We start from the raw sequence: 23,521 nt of genomic DNA on the forward strand, positions 1-23,521 counted from the left end.
TTCCAATCAAATATTGTTTATTAAAAATTTAACAGAATTGTCTTGTTCAAAAGGCATTTGTACAATGGAGACGCATTACAGTCAGAAAGTGTAAATGCAGCTGCTCTGACTAAGGTCTCAAAATGCTATTCTGCTGCATTTACTTATATACGTAATATATGACATTTTACAGCCTGCATATAATTGGTCAACTAAGGCCAGTACTGGGCAGACTTGCACGGTCTGTGTCTGGGTGGAGGATGAGCTGGGAAGGGCTTCAATGGCTGGGAGGATGTAGATGGGCTGGAGTAAGTCTTAACAGAGATTTCGGCAGTTGGAACCCAAGCACAGTACAGGGTAAAGCTTTGGATTTTGCCCAGAAATAGCTAAGAAGAAAAAATTAAAAAATTTAAATTGAATCAGGTTGGGCAGACTGCCGCCATCTACTATGTTACTATGTTACTAAGAATACTTGATACCATATAAGGCGCTTGCATACATATTGGGGAGTGTCTTCTCCCTCACAAAAGAATTCCTAAAAGTTACATTTTTATACTAGCTTATATAATATAATAAAGAAAAATACAGAAGAAACCAATATTATAATATACTTACAAAGGAAAATATCCATGCACATAGCTTTAAATCATTTCTCCTTTCTGTGTCCCTTAACAGTCAAACTGCTTCTCTTCCATATGCTACTAAGTCATTTAACAGCATGCACTGAAAATCCTGTCTCAGTGAAAAAGGGGAGTGGCTAACCCACTCCAAAGAAATCTTAATTTGTCTCATCCAATACATTTTTAAGGTAGATATATTCTAATCTAAGACCTTTAAATGAAAGTTCCTACATATGTAAGTACTAATTTGTATTTTAATAGTTTACTAAAATTTAATTCATCATATATGCATTTAGACATGTGTATCCAATTAGTGTTTCTTTTTTTCATATTTATTGAAAAATAATGCAATTGCAAAACATCTAACTTATACAGTTACATACAAAGCAATACATTAATACAGGGGTAGGCAATTCTGGTCCTCGAGAGCCGGAGCCAGGTCAGGTTTTCAGGATATCCACATTTAATATGTATGAGATGGATTTGCAAGTACTGCCTCCATGAGGTGCAAATCTACCTCATGCATATTTATTGTGGATATCTTGAAAACCTGACCTGGCTCTGGCTCTTGAGGACCGGAATTGCCTACCCCTGCATTAATACATTATGGGCTCCTTTTACTAAACTGCAAAAGTGGTTTTAGTGCGCACAGAATTGCCACATGCGCTAGTCGCTAATGCCAGCATTGAGCTGGCGTTAGTTATACCCGCGTAGCATGGGTTTAGCAATTGCTAAAATTCTGCATGCACTAAAAACGCTATTGCAGCTTAGTAAAATGAGCCCTATATATCTTATTTATAATAAATACTAAGAGTTTCCAAATTATCAATGATATCTAATATACTTCAGCCCTCCCATCCCTCTCTCCTCCCACCCGCCCCCAACCCCGGTGGAAAGATGTGTGCAGGAGATGTGTGCAGTAAAAGATTATATATTAAGGATTAATGGAACTATCACTTTGGAAATTAGTCCAAGTTTCATATGCACTTCAGATAATGTTATAATTCTGTATCTGGTTTCTCCGGAGAGCAGTTAATTTAGACATCAGTAGTATAATTTGTACACCTCATGTCAAACTGATTGACAGGTGACATAAGAGAAGGATCGACCAATCAGTGCTCACTTCCGGGTTAAGCCCTGCCCACTCTCCACCCACACCATGCCCACTCTCTGCCCAAACTCCGCCCACCCACACCAGGCCCACTTTTTTCTGAGCCCTACCCAGGACCTGCCCACACCACACACCCCTCCTGTCCACTCCCTGCCCATATCTCTCCCCTCCCATACGAATGAATGGTGGTGGCTCTGCCCAAGCCCCGTCCATGCCCCGCCCCTTGTCCACATCACCAGAAATGCACTTTCTGATGATGTCACTGGAAATAGGGTATGGCTGACCCCGGAAATGCGCTTTCTGGTGACATCAGTGGAAATGGGGTGTGATTGCCATGCCGGAAGTGTACATTCTGATGACGTAGGTGGAAACAGGGTAAATGAAGCGTGCAGAAGATGTAACAGAAATGCCAGCTCCGAATCAAAACCTAACACAGGAAGAAGAGGAGTCAACTATACTTGGAAAAGAAACATTAGAGACATTAGATTCTCCTTCAGCAGATTCAGTATTGGCTAGTAAAGGGATTTACAACTTTGGATGGCTGATACTAAACTCATTAGCAGTATTCACTTCAGATATTAAAGTAAATATTGATGGCCTACATAAAATAATGGATGATATGAGTCAGAGCTTCCAGGAATTTCAAGAACGGGTTATTTCGCAAGAACAGGAGATAACGGAAATTCAACAACACTGCAAACAAATAGATCTTTCAATAGAGGAGTTACTTCTCAAAGTTGAGGATGGAGAAAATAGAGCAAGGCGAAATAATCTGAAATTCCATGGGATTCCTGAATCTGAAGACCTTAAAGACCCAACAGCCCTTATACAGTCTATATGCCATAAGTTTTTACAAATGGCGTCTGGACATGCCTTTCCAGCTGTTGTTCTGGTGGCGGGCAGGGAAGCAGGGAGAGAGCCCATTTTCCTGCGATCACCTGTCCCATTGTCCCCACACACAGCTTTGAGACACCGTCACTGAAAACGAGACATTTCAGCGTCCTGAAGCTGTGCGTTCGGACAATGGGACAGGGGATCTGAAAAAGGGACAGTCCCGTTCAAAACGGGATGTATGATCACCTTAGGCAAACTTCCCATTCCCGTCCCGTGCTTGCTAGCAGCTGGAGGCTTCTATACGTTTGGCTTGAATGACTGTTTAAAGTTTGGACTGTCACAACTGAAAGGAGTTGTACTTACCTAAAACCTGTTTTGGACAGGCTGGTGCACAAGACTCTTGAGTATAAAAGGAACTCTTTGGGAAGAAAAAGTGAATTTTTGTTTAGTGAAAATTCTGACCGCCTTACAGGAGTTTTCTTTGATAATTGCTTTTTTTTCTTTTGTTGTGGTGCTTAAATTCACTGAAGGAATTAGGCACCCCAATAAACCTGTGGTGGGAAGTTACTGTATCACAGAACCTGGTGTTTTGCATTTTTGATTTCTACCTTTCTTTTGCCCCTGCAGGGCTTACTCCATCCTGAGTGGCGCGCCTTGTCCAGTAATTGTGCCTGTGGCCACTTGGGGCGCTGTTGGCTGTTCTAAGAGACCCCAGTGGTTACAATCTGGAGGGCATCTGCATATGTGCAGCCATTGACTCGATGACATCATACACATGCGCATGATACCATTATGTCGACGTCTGTGCATGTGCAGATGCCTCCCAAATGCAGTTCTGATCTCAGGGAGGTTCGTGTGGAGTAGGGCAGAGGTGAAATGAGGAGGAGCTAGAATGGGGGAATAATAGGGCGGGACCAGGTATCCTCTTTTTTAATAGAGGAAATCTGGCAAACCTAACAGTAAATAAGAAGAGCTGGCTTAAGAATGAGGTTCATTCCCATCTTGCAAAGTACTGAAAAATGATCTACAGACACTTGTGAGGGAATCAGGGATTCTCCCTCATGAATGATACTGTTCTATCAATGGGCAGCAGAAGGCGCTGGTTTATTGAGCTGGCAGTTAGACTATCCTCCAGGAGGTGGCGTTAACTGGCCAGAACAGGTCCTGCCTGACTCTGAGGGGTGGGATTCATTCAGGGAGGTCCATGTGGGAGGAGGCCACAGAAGGAAGAAGCTTCACTGAGCCCAGGGAGTTAAGCATGAGAAAAGTTTTCCTGGGCTAAGAGCTGAGAGGAGCCCTGGGAAAGAATGAAGGGGGAAAGAACCTGTTGAGAATGGAAAGTTCTTGGAAGCATGGCTAAGGTTAGGATTACCAGACATCCAGATTTCCCGAGACATGTCCTCCTTTTCAGGACATGTCGGGGGGTCCGGACAGCTTTTCAAAACCCGGAAATTTGTCTGGGCTTTGAAAAGCCTCCTCAAATCGCATCAGGCAGGAGGAAATCTACGCATACGCAGATTTCCTCCTGCCCGACAAGAGCAGGCGGGGGGGGGGGGGGGGCGATGCTGGAGGGGCTAGGGATCCGGATTTTCCGATTGGCAAATCTGGCAACCCTAGCTAGGGTAAGTCCTTTAAATGCTGGCGTGAAGACTTGTATGCCAAGAGTTAAAACTGTGCTAGAGAAACTTTTAGCTGACCCCTGTGTTTGGGGTGGGGCAGCTGGTATTTCTGTTCAGAATCTTTAATGCTTGTTGGTTGAAAAGCCCTAATAATAATAATAATAATTTTATTTCTTATATACCGCTGTACCGTGAGGTTCTAAGCGGTTTACAGTAGAAATAGAAGAAATGCATTAAGTAAGATTAATTAAGATGAAGAGAAAGTACTTAGAGTTCCCTGACTGTCCCAAAGGCTCACATTCTTGCTAAAGTACTTGAGAAAAATAAATTAGTTAGGTTATAAACATAGAGTAGAAGAAGGTAGGAAAACAGTTCATAGGAAAATTAATTTCGAATACATTATACATTATATATTGTTCAAGGCGGAATACAAATTATAGGAATTACCAAAAGAATTGCGTAATAAAGATTATCTAGATAAATTACATAACAGTGATTCGTGTACATTACATGGTGTGGTAGAGGATTCAATTTTGAGAATTACATATCAAGGGAATCAAGTGATAACAGAATATAGTGGAGATTATCAGTATATACGGTTTACAGATTGGAAGTTACCTAATAATGAAGTAAGAAATTTATTGGATAGTGTGGAAAATGTTTATATAGGAATCAGAGTATGTATGATAGGAAAGGTTCTAAGAATTGATTAATGTGTTATTCTATAGAGGGAGAGCTTGTGCATAAAGGGAGGCTATTAGTTGGTAATGACGTGTTTTCTGAATAGAAATGTTTTGATTTCTTTTCGAAACACTTTGATGTCTGTTGTATTGATCATTAGTTTGGTGATTGTGGGGTCAATTTTTGCTGCCTGTGTCGCTAGAAGGCTGTCGTATAGTTTCTTAAGACGGGTTCCGTTATTAGGTGGGAAGGTGAATAGGTTTTGAGTTCTTCTTGATCTGGATGAGCGGTAGCGGTATAGGCGGTTGTTTAGGTAACAGGGGGCAGTTCCATGGGTTATCTTAAACAGCAGACAATAGAACTTGAATTGAGTTCTTGCTTTTATCGGAAGCCAGTGAGAGTCTATATAGGCGGGAGTGATGGGGTCAAATTTGCTGAGACAGTAGATGAGTCTGATGGCTGTGTTCTGAACTGTCTGTAGTTGTTTTATCATATTGTTAGGACATGTTAGGTAGAGGCTGTTGCAGTAATCCAACGTACTGAGTGTGAGGGATTGTACAATGATCTTGTAGTGTTCTTTGGTAAAGAAATTTCTTATTTTTATTAGGTTTCGCATGGTGAAGAATGCCTTCTGTATGACTTTGTGTATCTGTGTCTGCAGAGTGCAGCGTCTATCTAATTGTATTCCTAGAATTTTTAGAGTGCTCTGTATGGGATATTTGATTGTATTTACTTCCAGTTCTGTTATAGATTGCTTTTGTTCCTTCTCTAGTAGTAGGAATTTGGTTTTCTCTGCATTCAGTTTCAATTTATGGTTCCTTAACCTTGTGAAGTAACAGGATTAGTTTCCAGTGCAAATAAATTTCTTTGGTTATCAGCAAAGTGTATTCTGGCTATATGTGCAGTAGTACCGTACTTCTTGATTCACAGATTCACCTCCTAAAAAAAAAAATCGGTCTCACCAATTCAGTGAGTCCTGACATACCTCCGGGCATCCTAGACTAGCAGCAGCAGTGGCAATGACCAACTTGACAGAGGCAGCGCACTGAACAGGCTTCTCATGGCCTACCCCGCCGGAGCCCTCCCTCTGCCACATCACTGATGATGCAGCAGAAGGAAGCCTGGTGGGGTAGACCGCAAGAAGCCTGTTTATCGCGCTGCTTCTGCCAAGTTGGCCATCGCCACCACCTCTGCTAGTTTAGGAGGCCCAAAGGAGGGTAGGGATTCGGTCAGGACAATAGGAGAGAGCGAAGGATGAAAAGCTGCCACCCAAGGAGATGGGAGGGAGGTATGAAAAGCTGCTGCACATGGGGGGTGGTGGAGAGGAGAGAAGAAGACTTAATGGAGATGAGATGGAGGAGAGGAATGGATAGATTCAACAGAGGTAAAAACGGGTGAGAGGGAGATATGCATGGAGAAATGGACATAGGATGGAGGGCAAGGGAAGGATGGTGTATGGGGAGAGAGAAAAAAGTGCTGCAGATGATAATAGAGGGATGTTGCATGGAGGGGAATAGAAAGGTTTGACAGGAAGAGAGAAGGAGAGAAACAGAGATGCTGGATATGGCAGTGGAAGGGAAGATACAGAGATAGAAATGAATGGTTAGCACGGAGAAAGAAGAAAACGTCAAATGGGCAAGAAACCCTGGCGAGCGAGTTAACAGAAGAAAAACAGAAACCAGAGCCTGGGACCAACATGATTTGAATAATAAAATGACCAGACAACAAAAAATAGAAAAAAATAATTATATTTTCTATTTTGTGATTGTAATATGTCAGATTTGAAATGTGTATCCTGGCAGAGCTGGTGTTAGACAGCAAGCGTGAGCTAGGACTAGGGTTACCAGATTTTCTAGAACTACAATCCAGACCCATAGCCCTGCCGCCCAGTTCCACCCGGCCCTACCTAGTTCTGCCCTAGCCACATCCTGTTCTGCCTCCAGCCCCGCCACACTTAACCTGTTCACTTGTCAAGAGGGTATCTGCACATGCGCTGGTGTGATGTGATGACGTCACACGTCCCTCCTAGGTGGAAGGTTTTCAAACCTGGACAATATTCCGGGTTTTGAAAAGCTGTCTTGGCGCCCGGACGTCCGGGGCTGGAGGCAGAACAGGATGTGGCTAGGGCAGAACTAGGTAGGGCCGGGTGGAACTGGGCGGCAGGGCTATGGGTCTGGATTGTAGTTCTAGAAAATCTGGTAACCCTAGTCCTAGCTCACGCTTGCTGTCTAACACCAGCTCTGGCAGGATACACATTTCAAATCTGACATATTACAATCACAAAATAGACACATCTGACATATTACAATCACATTTAACGTTTCCATGTCCAGGGAAATCCAGACGTCTGGTAACCCTAGCTAGGACCTAACAAAGAGAGAAAAGGGTGTTTTTGATGGTTCATTTTGTTTACACTACAGCGCTGGCATGGGGCTGGAGAGGGCAAAGGGGAGTGGGGTGGGTGAAGAAGCTAGAAAATAAACCCACCAAGACGATTGGAAAAAAATGCCCTATTGGGCGGGAAAAGTGAATCAAATCAAATTGGATAATCAATACAATAGGCTGAATTGAATCAAATCGAAAAAATGTTTTTCCCTGAATTGGGCAGCACTTTTCCTTGAATCCCCTGCTCAGCCTGATCACAACACTGCAGGAGAGAAAAATGCAATGGGTTTTCCGAATATCTAGCAATGATTCTGCTTGAAAAATATCAGAGCTTGGCAGAGGAAGGAAATATTGATTAATCTTATTAAAACTATGTGTATCCTTACAGCTGACTCTCTGATGTGCTACACGTGTTTTGCAGCAACATCTGACAAGGACTGTCTTACAAAAACAACTTGCTCATCAAGTGATAACTTCTGCGTGACAACTACTGGTTCATTATTAGGTAAGTTTAATGCACCCACTCCACTGAGCACTCCGTTGAACTCCTAGCAGCACCCAGGAAGCAGAAGGGTGTGTGTGTGTGTGTGGGGGGGGGGGGGGGGGGGGGGGGGGTCTGCTCCTTACAGCACAGAGCAAGGAATTAAGAGAACTCCATGAGACACAGATTAATAGATACAGTATATTAACAATTGTGCTGTACCGTGTTCTAGGCCAAAGGGCACAATTAGAGAGTTCAGTGTAAAAGATGGTTTTGGAAGAGGGTATGAGAAACACAGAAACATGAAGGCAGTTAAAGGCCAAATGGCCCATCCAGTTTGCCCATCCACAGTATCTACTATTTCCTCCTCTTCCCATTGGCTAAGGCTCTTAACACCTGCATTGTGAGGTCATAGAACTTCATGGTTATAAACGCATAAAAACATGAAGGCAGATAAAGGCCACATGGCCCATCCAGTCTGCCCATCCACCGCATCTACTATCTGAATCAGAGGTCACGCAGCATTTGAGTGCTATCTTGGTTACAGATACAGTTTCATTCTAAGGTTCTGCGTCACTGTCTCACACAGTGAGACACAGATGATTAAGTGCTCTTGCGCCATCTACTGGATGACCATCAGTACTCCTGAGGCAGGCTTTCTCTTTGAAGCTGAAACATGGACTGTGTTGGGTCTGGAAGGAATCGCAAAATGGTTTGCTTATTCTATATGTTTTCTATTACAATAATTGACTATCCAATAAACTTTGATATATCCCAGGCTGAGATGCTCAGTTCCTTTCCCATTTTTCTTTTGTTGTGTACTTACTGTGGGTATATGTGACTTCTTCTGTGGATTGTACTTGCTTTAGGCCTAACACCTTGCCTGGCATTGTCCATGCCGACTTTGGTGTCTGGCAGTCTACAGCACCTACATAGGCATTATTCCAGTGCCTATTTTCTGGGCACCGGTATGCACCTCAAATCTCGATTAAAAACGCCATTTGGACAGCATTTTTAATGGAGCTATGGGCGCCTACCAACGCCTAGAAAATCAGCGCCAGTTCGAGAATCGGGGCCTTATTTTACAAACCAAAATATCGAAGCTGTGGAGGGAGCAAATCAATGAAATGAAATGAAAAATGTCAAGAAAAGTGTGGAATAACGTCTAAGTTTCATGGCTCCACATCATTCTCTTCTTGGTTGGGTTGAGAACTTTTCAGCAGCCCCTCGTATTTCCCACACTGCTTTAGGATGCAACTTCAAAACCAGAACTAGCCAAAAAGTCTCCCTCTTAAATCTGGGTAAGTTGATGGGGGGAGGGGAGGTGCCTGGAGAGAGCTCTGCAATGTGAGACATTTAAAAAAAAACACCCAATTTACCATCAATTTTTTACCAACTTTTGAAGACAATTCTACATATTTGATGCTCCACATCACAGTAAGTGGTAACTCCTCAAAATCTGAGCAGTTTTATGCAGTTTAACTGGAGACTGGTTGAACTGCAGCCTCTACACCCAGAGGTTGTGGAATTGATTCCCAGCACTGCTCCTTGTGACCTTGGGCGATTCACTTTAATCCTCCATTGTCCCAGTGTCATGGGCACCTTCAGAGCAATGGGTTCTGAGCTACCTGTGACAGGAATTTGGCTCCTGTGGGCCGCTGTGAGCTGCACAGGGATTTTGGGGAGACCAGAGAGACAACCCTGCACAACCAGAGACTTTTCCAAACTTTATTCCTAAGAAACAAAACCAAAAATGTTCAGCTCAGTTACAAACAAAAGCAGTTTGTGAAACAAGAAAACAAGCAAAAACCAAGATTCAAACAGTGTCAGAATGCTCCACAACATACGAGTGCCTCAGCAGGCACAGAAAAGAGGAACAAGGTAAAAACCAGGATTTCCAGAAAAGAAAAACCTTGAAACAGGCTTTTATAGCTTGGAATCCCATTCTGAATAGAGAAAATATTGTATGCCCCAGTATCTTTCTGTTTAGAACTTTCGCATAGGCCGATACAGTTGATTTCCACTTGCTCTGAAGGAGTGTGGCAATAACCACAGAGGAATAACCCCTGGCCATCAAGGCCACTCGCTCAAGCGCCAGGCTGTAAGACCAAAGTGGTTCAGATCTTGAAGTGCAATCAGGCCCTGCATGATTTGCTCGTGATTTGTTTTCAATTCCTAGTGTTTGCCCTGAGATGAAGGGGTTGTCCTGAATGATGTCCAGGACAGAAGAGTGGATTTTGTCATGAAGCGGCTTTTTGATTCCATTGTGGCGGGAGTACGAGCTGCAGCGGCCACTTCCTTTGTGGCCCGGACATGTCATACCAAACTCTGTCAGGATCCTGAGGAGATTGTCCTTCGTGACCTTGACCTTGGGGTGAATTATTTGGCAGACACACTCTATGATATGTTGAAAGTTTTTGTTAAGCTGGGAGTTTATTCAGTTTCTGCGTCTTCCTTGCCATCGAAGGCAAGGAAGACGCAGACCCCTCTCTGAGCTCAACATCACAAGGACTGCGTACCAAGGCCTTCTGGGCCGGTCCGGAGCCACAAGGATCACCGGATCCCTGTGAGAGAACACCCTATCATGGGCCACGGGGGAAAGATGTACAGAAGTTCCCCTTCAGGCCAAGGTTGAAAGACTGTTGGTGCACTGCACCTCCAAAGCGAGGTCTGGAGGAAACTCCAAAATGCTGTCCCGCCGCAGGGGGGTCAAGCGTACTGTGAAGTTCGCCAGAAGGGATGAAAATTCAGACGTGCCGACCCCCTGGTTGGGTGAGGTCTAGAGCCAGGCAGCACCTTAGGCTTACAGTCCTGCACACTGGCCATAAGGTCATCCAAACCCTGACCAAACAAGAGCGAACCTTTAAAAGGCAACTTGCTCAGTGTAGCCTTAGATGAAGAATTACCTGACCACTGGCGAATCCATAACATTGTCCTTGCAGAAACTGCTGCCTTCTCCCGCTGCCCTTTAAGGCTACCCCATGAAAAACCATATTTGCGGTTTTTCGAGATTCGCAGGGGTTCCTGGAACGGAACCCCCGTGAATCATGGGGGACTATTGTAACATCATCTATTTAGGAGCACCCAAAAAAATCCTAAGGAAATGAAGGATTATTCAGAATACAGCTGTTCGATTGATTTTTGGTTTAAAAAAGAACCATATTAGTCCATATTATCGTTTACTTCATTGGCTGCCTTTGGAGGCAAGAGTATTATTCAAATTTTCCTGATGTCTCCAGCTTACCTTTTTCCTCGTTTTGTGTTGCATAGACCATCAAGAGAAACTAGAAACTTCTACTTATTTGCTTATCCAAAAATTAATAGGTGAAGATATAAGACCTTCTTAGATAGGACCCTAGCAACAATCTTGGTTAGGTAAATGTATTCAGCAAGCTTTGTTATCGGAAATTAATTAAGACCACTTTGTTCGATAAGTTTATTACTTAGTGAGTTTTATAAATATTTGTATTTTTTACTGTATTATTGTATTTCGCTAATTGTCCAGCTCTTTTTAGTGTAAACCACCTAGAACTTTGGTTATGGTGGTATAAAAGAATAAAGTTATTATAGCTCTGGATAATTTTCAGGCGAGCCCTAAAGCGGCTGTGGCCCCTTTGGTGGGAACTGGAAGGGCTGGCATGGGTTTCTGCATCAAGCAGGATTGTCACTACTGAACAGCCAGAAGATACATCTATTGCAGATGCTATGTATAATTACAATGGAGGGAAAAAAATAATTTAAAGAAGCCCTGCTCTGGCCACCCAGACTCTCCTGCTCTCTGCTGCCTTCCCTGCAGTGCGAGCCCGTGGGGCTGCACTGCGGCGTGCAGCCCCGCTTTAAACCTGTGGGCTCACACTGCAGGGAAGGTGGCAGAAAGAGTCACACTTCCTGCCTTCTCTGGTTAGAAATCGGCTCCAAAGCAGAGCTCAGGGCTGAGAGCAGAGCAGGGACAGGAGCCACACGATTCCCCCAGTGCCTGAAACCTCTTCCTACACAAGCAGAGAGCAGGGCAATGGAGCAGGAGAGTCGGCAGAAATCTGTGCGACTGGTCCCAAGCAGTCGCTTCTATTCTTGATCGGTCAGCCCAATCGGTGTCCCAAATTTGTGTTGTGAATCACGTCCCTGCTTACTTTGCATGCAATTCTCCTCATTTGCATGCACGGATCCGAAGCGGATCGCTGGAGAGGTTAGTGAATGGGGAAATTTGCTCATAAAGGGGTTGCAAACCAATCAGTTTGCTTTGTTAATCTAGCCCATTGTGACATCACTGATGAGGTTGGCTCTTATTGGTGGAATGAGGCTTTATGACATCACAATCTCAGCTCTGCTTCCCAAAGACTGAAACTCTTCACACTACTACTATGAATTATTTCTACACAGCGCTGTACAGAGTCACAAAGACAGGCCCTGCTCCAAAGAGCTTACAATCTAAACAAGACAAACAGGGGAAGGGTTAATCTGCTGGCTGGGTTGGAGGGCAGAAGAGTAAGGTTAAGGATTGAAGGCTACATCCCTTCTTCCTCAGCTACTTGATATTACATTCACTGACCATTTGTAAATTGAAAGAGTACACCATGTTTCTTCTAAACCGCTTAATTCTTCTCAGCCAAAACTGATAGCAGCAAGAATACTGAGCCATCAACATCTTCATAAATTACTATCCGCTAACTAAGGGGGGAAAGATAAATATTATACAAGGCAAGAGAATTATTATTGTATCCAGGGTGACCAAATAGCTCCAGAAAAAGGAGGCAGATTGAGACATCCGAGTTTTACATCCACTGAAAGCAATGGAATTAAAACCCAGATATTTCAATCCATCCTCCTTTTTCTGGAGCCATTTGGTACCCCTAATTGTACCTGACCTTGCAAAGTCTCCCAGCCCCAAAATATAAAGCTTTTCTACAGCTGAGACCTGCGCTTAAAACACTTGGAGCAAAACTATGAATTACCATGAAGCAGCGAAACTTGAGGACTTCATTGATAACTATCAAATGCAACAATTGAGCCTTAATGTCTTGAACTGTGTAATTTATTATCTGATTCCCTGTCTGCAACTTCTCTGATATTATTGCCCTATTAAAATTGCTGCGTAGCACTTTGAGGGGAATAACAATATGGCATCGCCATCCTTCTGTGCTGCGGTTCAGTCACTTTCCCCACTGCAGTTTCTGGACACAACCTAATAGTTCTACCATATAATAATCCATGCATTAAAAGCATACATTTGAGTATAGTAACTAATTAGATAAGCTTCCTCCTAATTGTTGGCAAATGCGGTGTCTTTTTTCTCAATAAATTTGGATTGTTTCCTGTTTCTTAATCTAGCATTAAAGGTTGGTCATTCAAGCCTTTTATTATAAAGGGATATAGGCAAATACTATATCGCTATATGTAAATTAAAAGTGATAATACAGTAAATCACTTACCTATGGATACAGAAAAATTTTCTTTTCTGCCATACAACCTGATTTCTGTTGCTGACACTAGGTGGCGCTGATGTTCTGCACTGCTTCCTTATTGACACATTTACTTCCAGTATGTTTTTTGCTTTATACTAAAATAAGGTGTTCAGGCATATCTGTTTTATCATATATCTTATGTCTTATCTTTTAGAAGTTTGATACTCAATTATAAGTCAATCATATAATAATTCTGTATTCTGTTTCCAGCTTAAAATCGGATAATGTTTCAGTTGCCTAATCAAGATGTACAATACAGAACTTTTTTGACACATTACATTTCAGAAGATTTTTTACAGTGATTATGTTTAGATTTATTAAATCTTTATTCTGATTGGTTTTTAATGGTCCTTTTCAATTAATAGTGCCAATTGAGCCAATTAAAACAAAATTAAGTTAGGTGCTTAGATTGTCAAGGCAAGCCAATCTAGGGAGCTAAAGTTAGGCTTACCAGACGACTGGATTTTCCTGGACGGCTTTTCAAAACCCGGCACTTTGACAGCGGTGAGGGTGGGTGGGATTGGAAGTGGGGCTGAGGGGATTGGAGGCGGGATTAGGGCGGGTTTGGGGGTGGGCCTGGTGTTGTGACAGGACTGGGGGTGCCGGGGCTAGGGGAATTGCTCAGTGTGATTAAAAAGTTTCTTCAAATTAGGCAAGGCTCCACTACCCTGTTTCCCCAAAAAATAAGCCCTAGTTAAGATCAACCCTGAAGCCCCCCCCCCTCCTGAATGTCCCCAACACTCCCTGCCTGATTTGCCCCCAAAATTAGGCTCATCGTTTCAGGGGTCCCCATCCCAGTGAGATTTGACATACCTCCGCTCCGAGGCCTCCTAAAGCAACAGCGGCAGCAGCGCTCTGAAGGGGCTACTTCATGGCCTTCTCCGCCGGGGCCTTCCCTCAGCCGCATCACTGAGTGCTACCGCCGCTGCTGTTTATGGAGGCTTCAGGGCGGAGGTTTGTCAGTCTCACGGTGGGTGGGTGGGTGGGTGGGGTTCTGCTGCACAGGGGGATGGGATGGAGGGAAGGAAAGAAGCTGCATATGGGGGGTGGGAGAAAGGAAAGAGGAAGAACTGGGGCGGAGAAGAGGAATGGAGAGATGATTGTTGTACATGAAAAAATAAGCCATCCTCCAAAAATAAGCCCTAATGCATTTTTTGGACCCAAAATTAATAAAAGACACTGTCTTATTTTCGGGTAAGCACGGTATGACTGATGTCTTGTGACTGGTCTGGCAGATATTCATCAATGCAATCTCTGTCTGAAAACTTCTAGGGTTACTAGATTTTCTGTCTGGAAAATCCAGACCCTTAGTTCTGCCCCCCCAATCCCGCCTCCAATCCCTCCCCCCTCCCCCCACTGCCTGCTCTCGTCAGGCAGGACATCGACATATGCACAGATACAATGCAATGACATCACATGCACATACGTGCGACATCATTGCGTCTTATCCACGCATGCACGGATGCCCTCCTACACGAAGGAGGACATGTTCGGGGAAATCCGGACATCTAGTAACCCTAAAAACTTCACTTCCATATCGTGAAGAATACTTTGTCACAGAGGTCTAGTAAAGGGGACAGCCTGTCCCGAGTTCCGTCTTGGTGGGCCTCCCCCCTGCTCTTTCCTGACCCCCCCCCACACACACACGTGTGCACCTCTTCCCTTCCCTTGTACCTCTTTAATTTTCCCGGCGTGAGCGGTATCACAAACTTGCTGCCCACATCACTCTTGGCTGTCTCTGACATCACTTCCGGGTCCCGTACCCAGGAAATGACATCAGGAGAGCCAACACAATGTGGACAGCAAGCCCATAATGCCGCTCACACTGGGGAAATTAAAGAGGTACAAGGAGAGGGAAGGGTGTGTGTGTGCATGGCAGGGAGGGTTGGGAAGGAGCGGGGGAACGGAGAAGAGGGTGGGGGAGGGGCACCACCGCTTTGTCATCACTGTCATTATCATCTACATTAGAAGCAGTGCTGACTAATTTATCACTTGCTTCTTCATCTTCATCTTTGTCATCATCAGGCTGCCCAATTACACAGAAGGCTTTCATTAAATTGGAATCTTTAAGAACATAAGAATGGCCTGACTGGGTCAGACCAATGGTCCATCAAGCCAAGTAGCGCCAATCCGGGTCACTAGTACCTGGCCAAAACCTAGATTCACTAACCTGCCCGAATCGGAACAATCCGCTTCCGATTCGGGCAGGTACGATGAATTCACTAACCTAAAATATGCAGATGGGGGTGATCGGAGGAACGCTCCCATCTGCCTGCATGGATCGCACTGCGCGATTCGGGCACATGCGCAGACCCGTCTGAACTGTGACTTTTTTTTTTTAACTTTAAACTTTTGAGAGTCCGTGGGTTTAACCTGCTTCAGTTAGGTGGTTGAACTGCAAAATATTTGAAAGAAAAGAGCAGAGGAGAAACAAGATAAGGATAAATTTGTGTGTCTGTCAGGCTCATCCATAAAGTAAGTAGAAAGAAGAGGCAGAGTCATGAGGGCCAGACATAAAAACATAAGAATTGCTGCTGCTGGGACAGACCAGTGGTCCATCGTGCCCAGCAATCCACTCATGTGGCGGCCCTCTGGTCAAAGATCAGCGCCCTGAGACTACCCATACCTGCGTACGTTCTGGTTCAGCAGGAACTTATCTAACCTTGTCTTGAATCCCTGGAGGGTGTTTTCCCCTATGACAGACTCCGGAAGAGTGTTCCAACTTTCTACCACTCTCTGGGTGAAGAAGAACTTCCTTATGTTTGTACGGAATCTATCCCCTTTCAATTTTAGAGAGTGCCCTCTCGTTCTCCCTACTTTGGAGAGAGTGAACAACCTGTCCTTATCTACTAAGTCTATTCCCTTCAGTACCTTGAATTTTTCGATCAAGTCCCCTCAAGTCACACCAATGTAAAAATTTATATCAGATGATCAGCAGTCTATTGTGGAAGAGATATATCTGGTCACCAAGACTTGCAATTAGCTTCAGCTTTATCTCCGCTTCCAAAGTGACCCAACTTATCACTGTTCGATTTGACTGGAGACCAGTAACCAATTCAACAAACAAAGGCAACTCCACTGTTCAGCAAAGTTGAAGATGAAATGATCCACTGTTTGCATGAAGAAGTTTGCAATAGCAAAATCCTGTTCTGAGTGTTGCTTTTTCATTTGGAACTGTCATTTACATTCCGTCTTCAGATGTAATTAGGTAAAAGTAGTGAAAATTGGGTTTCAAAAAGGGCTTGGATGACTTCTTGAAGGAGAAAGGGATTACAGGGTATAGATAGAGGGGTACTATACAGGGTACTTCAGGATTAGGGCATAAACAATTCAGGTGGTGGGAACTTACAGGTCAAGGACCTCGAGGGCTGCTGCAGGAGCGGGCTGCTGGGCATGGTGGACCCCTGGTCTGACCCGGCAGAGGCAATACTTATGTTCTTATGACTCTCAACCTTTTTTTTACCTCTGGCACACTAAACGGAGAAAATGTTTTTCGTGGCCACATTATAATTGAAATTACAAAATTGCAAAACCAAAAAGTTAAATTAAATTTGAGAATTATTTATTAAAAGTTCTTTAAGCTATGGATGGGTAATTTTAACAACGGTGAAACTAAGGGACCCCTAAAGTAGATAGAACAGAATTGCTCATCAATGCAATGGATGTGTTTGTTTTTGAGTGGAAATTAACTCAAAATGTGGCTTGATAGTCGACAAGCCAACAAGCATTTCATCATCCACCATTTGCAGTCATTTTCTTTATTTTAATTTAATTTCTGTCAGAGCTGAAAATCCAAATTTGCAAAGACGATAAAAACGGTAACAAAGCCTTGATTGCTTTATTGCTCATGTTCGGATAACTAATGCATAATTTTTTTTTTTAAAAAGCTGCTGCATTAAAAAAATTACTTGTGGTTAGTTTTCGAGGAACAATCGCATCAAAGAATGATGCTTCTGTGGGTGTTGTATCCTTACACACACAGGTGCTCATAACATTGACAGACTCTTGCGTACGTGACGTACTTAAGAACATAAGAACATAAGAAGTTGCCTCCACTGGGTCAGACCAGAGGTCCATCTCGCCCAGCGGTCCGCTCCCGCGGCGGCCCATCAGGTCTGCGACCTGTGAAGTGGTCTCTGACCATTCCTATAACCTACCTCAAGTTCTATTTGTACCCCTCTATCCCCTTATCCTCCAGGAACCTATCCAAACCCTTCTTCAACCCCTGTACAGAGTTCTGGCCTATCACATTCTCCGGAAGCGCGTTCCATGTGTCCACCACCCTCTGGGTAAAAAAAAACCTCCTAGCATTTGTTCTAAACCTGTCCCCTTTCAATTTCTCCGAGTGACCCCTAGTGCTTGTGGCTCCCCACAGTTTGAAGAATCTGTCCTTATTCACTTTCTCTATTCCCTTAAGGATTTTGAAGGTCTCTATCATGTCCCCTCTAAGTCTCCTCTTCTCCAGGGAGAACATCCCCAGCATTTTTAACCTGTCAGCGTATGAAAATTTTTCCATACCTTTTATCAGTTTAGTCGCCCTCCTCTGCACTCCCTCGAGTACCGCCATGTCCTTCTTGAGGTACGGCGACCAGTATTGAACACAGTACTCCAGGTGCGGGCGCACCATTGCGCGATACAGTGGCATGATGACTTCCTTCGTCCTGGTTGTGATACCCTTTTTGATGATGCCCAGCATTCTGTTTGCTTTCTTTGAGGCAGTCGCACATTGTGCCGATGGTTTCAGTGATGTGTCGACCATCACCCCCAGGTCCCTTTCAAGGTTACTTACCCCTAGCAGTGTTCCCCCCATTTTGTAGCTGAACATCGGGTTCTTTTTCCCTACATGCATGACCTTGCATTTCTCTACGTTAAAACTCATTTGCCACTTTTTTGCCCAGTCTTCCAGTCTCGTTAGGTCCCTTTGCAGGTCTTCGCAGTCTTCCGTGTTTCTAACCCTGCTGCAGAGTTTGGTGTCATCAGCAAATTTGATAACCTCACATTTCGTCCCTGTCTCCAGATCGTTAATAAATATATTGAAGAGTAGAGGTCCCAGCACCGACCCCTGTGGAACTCCGCTCATGACCCATTGCCAATCTGAGTATTGGCCCTTCACTCCGACCCTCTGTTTCCTGCCTGCCAACCAGTGTTTGATCCATCGGTGGATATCCCCTTGCACCCCGTGGTTCCACAGCTTTTTAAGTAGCCGTTCGTGAGGTACCTTGTCGAAGGCTTTTTGGAAGTCAAGGTAAATGATGTCTATGGATTCCCCCTTATCCATCTGGCTGTTTATTCCCTCAAAGAAGTACAGCAAGTTCGTGAGACATGACCTTCCCTTGCAGAAGCCGTGCTGGCTCGCCTTCAGTTGTCCATTGTTTTCTATGTGTTCACAGATTGTGTCTTTTACCATTGCTTCCATCATCTTCCCTGGAACCGAGGTCAAGCTCACAGGCCTGTATTTTCCCGGGTCACCCCTTGATCCCTTCTTAAAGATGGGCATGACATTCGCTATTTTCCAGTCCTCTGGGATCTCCCCAGTTTTTAGGGAGAGGTTACATATTTGGCGAAGTATCTCTGCTATTTCGTTTCTCAGTTCTTTTAGTACCCTTGGGTGGATGCCGTCCGGGCCTGGTGATTTGTCACTCTTTAGCCTGTCTATCTGTCTGAGGACATCCTCTTTGCTTACCTCTAGTTGTACCAGCCTTTCGTCGTGTTCTCTGTTTATAATCACCTCGGGTTCCGGGATATTGGATGTGTCCTCTCTGGTGAAGACTGACGAGAAGAATTTGTTTAACCTTTCAGCTATCTCTTTTTCTTCCTTTATCGCTCCTTTCCTGTCTCTGTCGTCCAGTGGTCCCACTTCTTCTCTGGCTGGTTGTTTCCCTTTCACATACCTGAAGAAGGGTTTGAAGTTTCTTGCTTCTCCTGCCAGTCTTTCCTCATATTCCCTCTTTGCTTTCCTGACCTCTCGATGACATTCTTTCTGGTGTCTTTTGTGCTCTTTCTGGTTTTCCTTTGTTGGTTCCTTTTTCCATTTCTTGAAGGATGATTTATTGTCGCTTATCGCCTTTTTAACTGCAGTTGTTATCCATGCTGGGTTTCTAGTTCGATTTTTTTTGCACCCTTTCCTAAACCTTGGGACACACAGGTCTTGTGCCTCGAGCACTGTGCCTTTAAGAAGTGTCCAGGCTTCCTTTACGGTCTTTACCTTCCCTGAGCTGTTTTTCAGCTTTTTTCCTACCATTTTCCTCATGTCCTTGTAGTTTCCTTTTCTGAAGTTGAGTGCTGTCGTTGTGGTCCTTTTTACCTTTGATGTTCCCATGCTTAATTTGTACTGGATCATGTTGTGATCGCTGTTTCCTAATGGTGCTAGTACCACCACTTCCTTTGCGGGTCCCTCTAGCCCGTTGAGGATTAGGTCTAGAGTGGCATCCCCTCGCGTTGGTTCCGTGACCAGCTGCTCCATGAAACAGTCTCTTATCGCCTCTAGGAATTTAGTTTCTCTCGTGCAATTTGAGTGCCCAATGCCCCAGTCTATTCCCGGATAGTTGAAATCCCCCATAACCACCACCCTTCCACTTTTGCACACCTGCCTCAGTTCAGCCTCCAGGTCCAGGTCGTTTCCTTCTGGCTGTCCTGGTGGGCGATAGTACAGTCCCAATTTGATGTCAGCTCCTTCCCCTCCTGTCAGCTTAACCCATAGCGACTCCAGACTGTCTGCCCTTATTGTTGTTTCTGTTCTGGATGAAGGAATGGAGTCCTTTATATACAGTGCTATTCCTCCCCCCTTCTTGTGTGCCCTGTCCCTCCTGTAGAGTTTGTACCCTGGTAGGGCCACATCCCATTTGTTGTCCTCTGTCCACCATGTCTCTGTGATTCCTATTATGTCTAGGTCCTTATTTCCGGCTATAACTTCTAGTTCCCCCATTTTAGTCCTTAGGCTCCTAGCATTTGTGTATAGGCATTTTAAGTCCCTGTTTGTTACCTTTTCTTTTGGATCTACTCTTGATTTGTTGTTCCTGCTGGTCTCCTCTCGTGCTGCCTCCTGTGGTGTGTCTATCCCATCCTCTGCCCGCTTCTTTGTTCTTTGATAGCCCTCTGGTTCTAGTTCTAATTGCCTCTCGGGTCCCTGTGCTGCATTTTTGGGTTTATGTCCATAAAGTGTCCATTTTGTCTCTAGTCCACTATTGCCATTTTCTGTTTCAGTATCCTTTCTCGATACTGTGGTCCGATGTGTCGAGGCCTGATCGACTATCGGCTTTCCCCTTGTTATCAGTTTAAAGTCATGTCTATGCAGGTCTGGATGTTACGTGCCAGCATCCTCGTCCCAACCGTGCTCAAATGCAGTCCGTCTCTCCTGTAGAGCTTGTTTTTCCCCAGGAAGGTTGACCAGTTCCGTACAAAGAGGAAACCCTCCTCATCACACCATCGCCTCAGCCATCCATTTGTTGCTTGCAGCTCGGTCTGCCTCCTCGCATCTGCCCTCGGTACTGGCAGGATCTCTGAAAAGGCTATCTTCCCTGTCCTCAGCTTCAGCTTCCTCCCCAGGATCTTAAACTGCTTGGTCAGTGTAGTCATGTTGAAATTCCTTCTGCTGACGTCATTTGTTCCGACGTGGATTATCACTGCTGTGTCCTCTGTCTCAGCTCCCTCCATGATTCTCTCGATTCTGTCGGAGATGTCCTTTGTCCTCGCCCCTGGGAGACATGTCACTAGGCGATCCGCTCTGCCTCCTGCTATGTCCACCTCTCTCAGGATTGAGTCTCCCACCACGATAGCAGATTTTCCTCTCCTCAGCTTCCTCCTGGGTCTCAGGTCTGTGTCGATGATTGGGTCCTCCAATCCTTCCGTCTCCTGGTTGGTTACTCCGCAAGGTTCCTCTCCCTCGGCTCCTGGTGGGTCCTGGTGTCTCCTGGCGGGTCCTGTCCTCTATCCATTTGTTCCCTTCTGAAGAGCGGGTGATCCTGTGTTACTACCATCTTGCACGCCTCCTCGATGAATCTTTCGAGCTCTCTGACCTGCTCGTTGATGTGGTTTTCTCTGGTGGTGTCCTCAGTTGGTTCAAATTCCCTTGGTTCCTCTATGGAGCGGAGTCCCTCTAGCTCCTGTACTTTGATCTGCAGTCTCCCGACCTCCTTTTTTAGGCTAGGCAGTTCCTGACATCGACTGCATATGCAGGCCTGCCTCCCGGAAGGGAGGTAGTCATACATGTGACAATCAATGCAGTATACTGGAAAGCTTCGCTGGCCTTCTGCTGCCTCCATTTTTCCTTCCTTGTGATTAAGTTGGTGCACTGGAGTGTGATCGATGTGTGTCTAGGTGAAGAAGTAGAGAGAGAAGAAATAATGAGTATAGAAGAAGAAAGGGTATATATATATATATATATATTATTTTTTTTTTAATTTAAGAAGATTGAAGATTGAATATGCTGCTGAGCAGCCTGGACTCCTGGCTCCTTCTCTCGGCTCCTTCGCAAAGGCGCCCTCGCTAAGGCGAGCGCCTTTGCCGCTCGCCTTCGCCGTGCACAGAACGGCCGCGCGCCGTTGGCTCACCCCCTTTTAAGGGGGAGCCTGGGCACCGAAGCGACCTCTGACGCGGAGGGGGTGGGCGGAGCTAACTCTCGCCGCTACCCCGATCACCTATTCACCCTTCCTGCTTCCTCTGCGTCTCTCCTCCAGCCCTCTCAGCCCTGGCTTCCTCCCTGCTGCCTCCCGATCCTGTCCTGTAAGTAGAAATAAGCAAGAGCAATATTAGAACGCCGCCGCGGTCTGCCTCGTGCTCAGGCTTCCTGCCTTTTAAGGGGGAGCCTGGGCACCGAAGCGACCTCTGACCCGGAGGGGGTGGGCGGAGCTAACTCTCGCCGCTACCCCGATCACCTATTCATCCTTCCTGGCTTCCTCTGCGTCTCTCCTCCAGCCCTCTCAGCCCTGGCTTCCTCCCTGCTGCCTCCCGATCCTGTCCTGTAAGTGTCATCTGTTCTAGTGTATATTTACAAAGGGAATTTTTAAAAATAAAGTAAAATTCTGGAATCTCTCGTGGCACACCCAGAATCTCTTTGGGGCACACAGTTTGATGGACACTGCATTAGCAGCTGAAGCAGAACCCTAACTCATTACAAAGACTAGGGGGGACACTCGATGAAGTTCCAGGGAAATACTTTTAAAACCAATGGGAGGAAATATTTTTTCACTCAGAGAATAGTTAAGCTCTTGAATGTATTGCCAGAGGTTGTGGTAAGAGCAGATAGCGTAGCTGGTTTTAAGAAAGGTTTGGACAAGTTCCTGGAGGAAAAGTCCATAGTCTGTTACTAAGAAAGACATGGAGAAGCCACTGCTTGCACTGGATCGGTAGCATGGAATATTGCTACTTGCTTGGGTTTTGGCCAGGAACTAGGGACCTGGATTGGCCACCATGGGAACAGGTTACTAGGTTTGATGGACCATGGGTCTGACCCAGTAAGGCTATTCTTATGTTCTCATTGGAGATTATTCCCAAATATGGATTTACAGATGAAATTATTTTCTTTGTTTTAGATATAGGTTTTATTACCAATAAACGATGTGCTGCCGTGTGCGAACCAAATGAAGTAGAATTCATCTTGGGAGATATTTCCCTTAAATGCTGCGATTATGACCTGTGTAATGACGGTACAGAGAGAGCGTGAAGATCAGCTACCTGGCCCTGGCCGTCTCAGTGGGTTTCGTGGGCTTTCTGCTGCGCTCCGGTCTCTAATGTGCGAAGAAGCAGAGGGACTGATTCACCCCGGGCTTCCTTTCATTCTGTGCCTGATCTTAAATCAATCACTCCTGAGTGTATTACTGTAATAAAAAGTGAAACTTCTGCAATATTCTCTTTTTGTCAAAGCATAATTTAATCACTCTATATGAATAAAAATCCATTTAAATGCTGTTCAAAAAAGTTATTAAACATACTGTTATACTGTGATATTTGGGGGGTGGAATTCCATTTAACGGAGTAATGTTATATTACACAGCTGTTCCCTTCCCTCTCTCGTCTCCCTCTCCTGGTTTCTTCTCTTTCCTCCCTCCCACCCCCATTTCTCCCTATTGGCTTCTCCTCTCAACCCTCCACCCTCACCTAGCCCTGTTGCCTTCGTCTTGAGGCTTCCTATAGACCCAGCACTTCTAGCCCATATCTTAGTGGGGGTGGGGGTAGGGGGTTGCCGGGCAGGAGGGATTGGGCTCCCGGATCTTGTCGAGGGGGGGTTGCCGGGCAGGAGGGGTTCGGCTCCCTCCTGCCCGGATCATTGTCGGGCAGGGTGGAGGGTCACTGGGGCAGGAAGGCTTGGGCTCCCTCCTGCCCGGATCGGCGGGGTGGGGTGGTTGCTGGGC

At 45.1% G+C, this 23,521-nt stretch overlaps 1 protein-coding gene across 1 annotated transcript in view; it reads left to right on the forward strand.

Moving 5' to 3' along the window:
* LOC117355196 (lymphocyte antigen 6E-like) overlaps nt 1-23,316 on the forward strand; it is a 42,415-nt gene extending 19,099 nt beyond the window's left edge. Inside the window, exons 2-3 of the mRNA XM_033933373.1 lie at nt 7,618-7,734; nt 22,703-23,316. Coding sequence (XP_033789264.1) covers nt 7,618-7,734; nt 22,703-22,833 — 248 coding nt within the window. The 3' untranslated portion in view covers nt 22,834-23,316. The remainder of the gene's footprint in view (nt 1-7,617; nt 7,735-22,702) is intronic.
* The last annotated feature ends 205 nt before the right edge of the window (nt 23,317-23,521 follow it).

This window comes from Geotrypetes seraphini, chromosome 2 (genome assembly GCF_902459505.1).
Source record: "Geotrypetes seraphini chromosome 2, aGeoSer1.1, whole genome shotgun sequence".
In the NCBI taxonomy this organism is placed as follows: Eukaryota; Metazoa; Chordata; class Amphibia; order Gymnophiona; family Dermophiidae; genus Geotrypetes; species Geotrypetes seraphini.